This window comes from Eptesicus fuscus, chromosome 3 (genome assembly GCF_027574615.1).
Source record: "Eptesicus fuscus isolate TK198812 chromosome 3, DD_ASM_mEF_20220401, whole genome shotgun sequence".
NCBI classification, from domain to species: domain Eukaryota; kingdom Metazoa; phylum Chordata; class Mammalia; order Chiroptera; family Vespertilionidae; genus Eptesicus; species Eptesicus fuscus.
The window spans coordinates 87,197,490-87,203,489 of record NC_072475.1 but is presented as its reverse complement, the minus strand read 5'-3'; the positions used below and the strand labels follow the sequence as shown (position 1 = coordinate 87,203,489).

At 37.2% G+C, this 6,000-nt stretch overlaps 1 protein-coding gene across 3 annotated transcripts in view; it reads left to right on the top strand.

Annotated features, from left to right (window-relative positions):
* Window positions 1-2,405: 2,405 nt before the first annotated feature.
* Window positions 2,406-6,000, top strand: part of EPHA3 (EPH receptor A3) — a 360,358-nt gene continuing 356,763 nt past the window's right edge. For all 3 annotated transcript variants that reach the window (XM_008155577.3, XM_008155576.3, XM_054712267.1), the window contains exon 1: window positions 2,406-2,493. In XM_008155577.3, coding sequence (XP_008153799.1) covers window positions 2,406-2,493 — 88 coding nt within the window. The remainder of the gene's footprint in view (window positions 2,494-6,000) is intronic.

The following is a 6,000-nucleotide window of genomic DNA, read 5'->3' as shown; positions in this document are numbered from 1 at the left end:
AACATCTCTGTCCCCACCGCTCACCTCCTTGTATCCTGTCCCTTTTTGTATCACACACACTCTGTGCTCTATTTATGCCAGATGCTTTCTTTGCCCTCACTTGGAAATTATTAAGATTTTATTTCTGTTACATCTGCATATCTGCAGTGCCTTCTGAGCCATTCTCCAGCTAGGAGCCTGCGGCTCGTCCTGCCAGCTACAATTCCCTTATTACTTTCCTGGTGAAGCTCTCTCTGAATCGGCTGCCTCACGGCCATCCTTCCTCTTCCTATTCTGGCCAAATTCTTGCTCCCCTGTTTCTTGGCATCACTCTTTCTCACACATCCAGAACATTGCTCAGATTATGCAAACTCTTTCTTATCTGGTGTCAGTTGACCTAGAGAGTCCATAATTGAGAGAACCTATATTGTTTATATTTTATTCCCAGGCCAGGAATTGCTTTTTACTAAAATTTCACACTATTGTAGCTTCCTTCAAACGGGAATGCCTCTTTCCACAGTGACAAGCAGCTTCAGTGTGAAAAGAGAAGTAATTTGAGGGAAAGCCAGTGTATGTGGATATCAGCACATTGGCATGCTTTGCCAAAATATTTTTAAATTGTCACTTCCAAATAAGATATTATTTTTTTTTCAAGTTTCAGAAAATTTTTATCTAACCCCAGAACAATGGAACTGTGCCTTCTGGAAAGACTAGAGTTGTGTTGGAACTTTAAAATATGCCAGAGTCACCACTATCTGAGTCCTCTGTTCAGTGTCTGTCAGTGTTTTCAGCTCTGACAGACTTGGCAGTGAAGTGGGCTCTACATCCAGTGACATAATGTGGGAAGGAGTTGGAGATGCAGAGTAAGGAGGAACACAGAGAGAAGTGAGCAGGGTCACTCCCCCGCCCCCTTCCGCTACCTTCCCTGACCCCCACTCAGGCAACAAAGGATTATGAGAAGTCACTAATTTAAATCCATGTACAAATCTGTGTTCTCTCCTTAAAAACAGTGTTTGTGAAATGAATGCCTTATTAAGGAGGGTTGTTCAAAGCCTTGTTGAAATTGATCTTCAAGTTGTTGACCTTTCTTTACTTTTCCCAATTGTGCAAAGAATGTAAGTCTTGTTTTGTTGTTGTTTTGTTTACGATAGTAAATGATGGATAAATGGGAGGATATTTGAGCAATCATCCTTTGGGGGATGCTTTAAAGATTAGTGAGAATAGTTTTCAAAATATGAATTACACAACGATTTTGCTGAAATAGATTGCAATCATGCTGTTCAACAGGGAACTGGAAGTAAGAGAAACCATTGATAATCCCACAGTGCAAAGTAAGTGAGAAAGCACAAGGACACTATGATTTACCCATCGGATTGGTAATGTTAAGGAAGAACAGTCTCCAACTGTTATCAGATTGGAAGTGGCAGAAAGCTGAATGAGGAGCTGTGAATTATTCAATGTTTATCTCACCGGTCCCAGCGATCCTAATGTAGAGGGTGAGGGAGGGCGGTGGTGACATGCTGCCAAGAGCTTCAGGTTTGGTTCGTGTTACTTTTATTGGTACCCACAGCACAGAACAAAGGGCGGGTGCTGACCTGCAGCTATTCCTAGGGCTGGCTTGCTCACTTCCTTCGGATAATGGTTACTTCCCAGTTCGGAAAAGCAAAGTGCACCCTCTGAGCACGGAATCGCTGTGCCCAATCTCTTTAAAAGCCCTGGTAGCGCTTGGTGTGAAACTGAAAAGACTTCCAGATCCGGGGTGTGTACTAATGGCCTTATGTCCCACAAAGGACTCGCGGAGAGTATGATCCCATTGAGCAGAGTAAAGACATAATCCCAACTTTCCTTTGAATTATACAATCATCATTGCTTTTTTAAAGCAAAAGGCTCCGTTCTTTAAATAAACATTTCTCTGGCATTTCAGTTTCTTTTCCACTCATTCTGCTATATGACACTCCTATGGGGTTTTCTGGTTCTTCATGGAATTAGCCTACAGAGCATGCACAGCAAACAATAAAATAGCTGCTTTTCATTGACAATAAAGAAGAGGGGGTGTTTTTCGCTCCCCAACACTACTCCCCATCACTGCCCCATCACGACTTTTTGCATTTCCTGCCCTATTGGCAAGACGAACCCCCACCCCCACCTTCTCCCTGCCCAGCTCCCCGTGCTTCAGGGCGGTTTTCCGAGCCTCCGCGTGCAGTCCGGTCCTTCAGCGTTCGCTTCCGTCGGCACTAGGACCCAGGGAAGTCCCCGAGCGAGGTTCGCGGAAAGGCAGCCAGACTCCTCCTTATCTCCAGTGTCAAACTTGACATCAGCCTGCGAGCGGAGCATGGTAACTTCTCCAGCAATCAGAGCGCTCCCCCTCACATCAGTGGCACGCTTCATGGAGATATGCTCCTCTCACTGCCCTCTGCACCAGCAACATGGACTGTCACCTCTCCATCCTCCTCCTCCTCAGCAGCTCTGTCCTCCGCTGCCGCGGGGAACTGAGTCCCCCTCCGTCCAATGAAGGTAAGCCAGGTACCGCGGCCGGCGCTGCCCCGCGGGGCGTCTGCTCCTCTGAGCACTTTCTCACCCAAACATTTTCAGGTCCTTAAGGTGCTCCCGAAAAGGAGCAGTTTGCTCTGGGAGGAAACTGAAGATATGTTTTTTTTTATTTTCGGCTGTCTTCTAAAGCATTTTAAGAGATAATTTTGGATTGCCTCAACCTAAAATGTGTTTTCAGTCGGATACCAATGCAAAGGACTACCTCGTTTGACAATGTTAAGCAGAAAGAAAGAAAAAGTCTCTAGTTTTTCAACCCAGGATGTTAGTTGTCAGATAGCCATGGCAGTATTTTATTTTCTAATTATGACCATGTAGTTAGTACTCTGAGAAGTTTAAAGAAAATTTAACCCACCCTCTCTGGATTTTTTTAGTAGGTTTTACCGTAATGACAGGTTGTTCCTACTTAGGATCATGGCATTTATGAATGAACTAAAAGGAAATTGGAGTTTGTAGAAGCAGAGGGGTGTGTGTGTGTGTGTGTGTGTTGTGTTTATATTGCAACTGCTGTATCAATGATGTGTATCCTGCCACACAATGCTTTGCTCCATGGTACAGTTCTAATGAGCAGCATATGCCACATTAACATAAGTAATATTTGCAGGAATTACAATAAGCTTAGGTTGGCTTTTCTTTGTTTAAGGGCTTATATTTGAATAGGAGCACGTATATAATGAATAGTGAGAAGATCCTGGGTAGGTATAGTAAATAACTGAACAGCAAATTAGGAAGGAATGTTCATGTGCAGCAAATGACATTTCCTTTATGTTGGGTTATTTATTTTCCTCCTAGTGGAAAATAAATATGTCTGTTTTCAATGAATTAACGTGCAAACTTAATATTAAAGACACCAATGTTTCCTATAAGATTGTGTACTTAATAGATGCATTACCTTCTCTCTTTAAACCTTTTCTGATATTCCTAATTGCGAATACAGTCGCTTACTCATAAGACAAACTTCTCTGAGTAATTGATTGCTTTAAAGCAACACTTACAACTTTGATTTTCCCTTAATCATTTTAACTTATAATGATATCTAGTAATTTATTTTGCAGTTTAGCAATATTGAACAATTGATGTGCAAATACTACATTATATATTATGTCACACACTAAAATTGTATTGTCAAGCCAATACTTTGCATATTGTATGCATTATTATTTTAATAAATTAAAAATATTTAGAAAATTTAAAATTAAATATAGACATTATCCCACATATTTAGTGACCTACTTTCATTGCTAATAGAGTAGTTTAATTTTGTTCTTTCCTAAGTGACTGCCTTTATCAATTTGGCTGATTTCATTATATTTTTGTGTGTCTTTTTTAAATTGGGAACTTGAAAATTCTAAAGATAAAGAAAACCATTTTACCTACAAATGACTTTTCTTTTAAAATCAAGTAAATATTTATATGAAAGTAATTGTCAATCATTCTTCATAAATGAAAGACAAGAGCAGTCATTTATATGAGTAACATATCAGTAAGTTAAAATTAGTGTTTGTTTAACCTCTTTCTTTCTTTGAAGACATTTAAATATTCACAATAACTAGAAAAAATAGCAAGGTTATTCCCATATTACTATGATAAACTGTATTTCTCCAGATGAACTATTTATAAACTATTTAGATCACAGATTTCACTGAATTAATAATGCACAGGGATATAGCTGAGAGTCAGTACCTTTCAGTGATTTGCAAGAGAAACAAATACCCTTTAAACTTATTTACCCTTCTATAAAATTAATGAATATTCATTTAACAGAGGGAGAATAAGCAAATGCAAACTGCTTTTAAGCCATACCTTGTGCAGGTCTGGGTATATAATGTACATTATTATATAGGCAGGTACACATTAACAATATGTATGTGGAAAGGTAACTGTACTCAGAAAACTGACATAATAGCATTTAGTTTGCTTGGGTAAAAGTTTATCTATTCATTGTTCATGGGGTTATTATTTGCAGATTGTGTCCTATGGGTAGTGTCTTCTTTCCATTCTGAGGTCATAAAGGAAAGCTTTGAAAATTTAAATGGAGTGATTTAACTTGGGTAATATTTGAGCCAGAGTTTAAATATGAATACAATAGCTTGGGTCTGAGGAATTGAGATGAACAACATGAAAAGGGAAGAAATTCAAGTGTGTGCCAAGAGGTCCATGCAATTCTTCTAACAGTATCATTTGAACGGAAAGCCATCCTTCTGAAATGTCACATAGTGAGCGGGTGGAAGGACTAAAGATAAAATGAATTTTCTTAATATGGCTTTGTAATATAAATTTTGAAAAAAGCATAAAATACTAGCTTGCATTAAATATACTACGCTAAAATTATATGTCAACACTATAGAAATTTGATTAGAAACTCACTAGTAAAATTTACTAGAACTTATTTGGTAATCTATCATGAAGTTAGGCATGAGAGAACTAAAAGAGAACAAAACCAATCCATTGAGTTAATTGCTAGGAAACTTGCTATTGTGTGACTTTAAAAAAAAAATTTGAGATTCTGATAATCAAATATCAATATTGAAATGCATGGGTCCATGATAAGGAAAACAACTTGAAAAAAGTTTAATCTGAACTTCCCTTTACCTGGATTTAGCTACAAATAATTTTCTAATATGTTTTTAAGAAAATGATTCCAGGGGATACATACTATTGCTGTCCTCCTCAGTGATACTACATCATTCATAATTTTAGTGAACACTTGAATCAAGAATTGACCTATATATTTAAACAGAAACTTTATAAAAGCTGCATAGAATTTTATTAAAATCTTATTACATCTCTGTTTACAAGACAGACCAAGAAAAGACTTCCAATGGGAAATCAGCTACTTTTCATGACAAAATAGGATTGTTAAAACTAAGTATTATTAGAAAAGTTTATGTATTTGCTCACAGTTCCCATCCCAGATAGATGATGATAATAGTAAACAAAAATAACTTTGGAAAGAGGTTAAAACTTGATATAAAGTGAAGTGTTTACTACTATTAATTCAATCTCTTTTAGCACTAGTACTCTCTTTAAATACTTTTATATTTGAAGGAATCTGAGGCAGAATGCATGGCTTATTCATCAGCACATCATATAGTAAATAATTTTCTATCCAACAATATTTATAAATTAGATTAACATTTACCCATAGAGCTCTTTACATTGGAAATGAGAGTTTTCAAAATGAAAGAGAATAAAATTAAATCTGCATATTTATATACTACTTATATGGGGAGACTTTTATTGAAGTGGCTGGGATACCATTTCTATGAAATGTATTTCTCTGAACATAAATCTTCTAAATACTGGAGGAGACCATGTGATTGTTAAAGCTTGAAAGTAAGACTTGCAGATAGACACTACAAGCTTCCCTTTGGATATTAGGCAGATGTTAGAGAAAATAAACATTTAAATAATGAACTTTTCCCTTTTTAAAAATTACTATGAATTGGCATCAGTTTTCACATATAAACACAT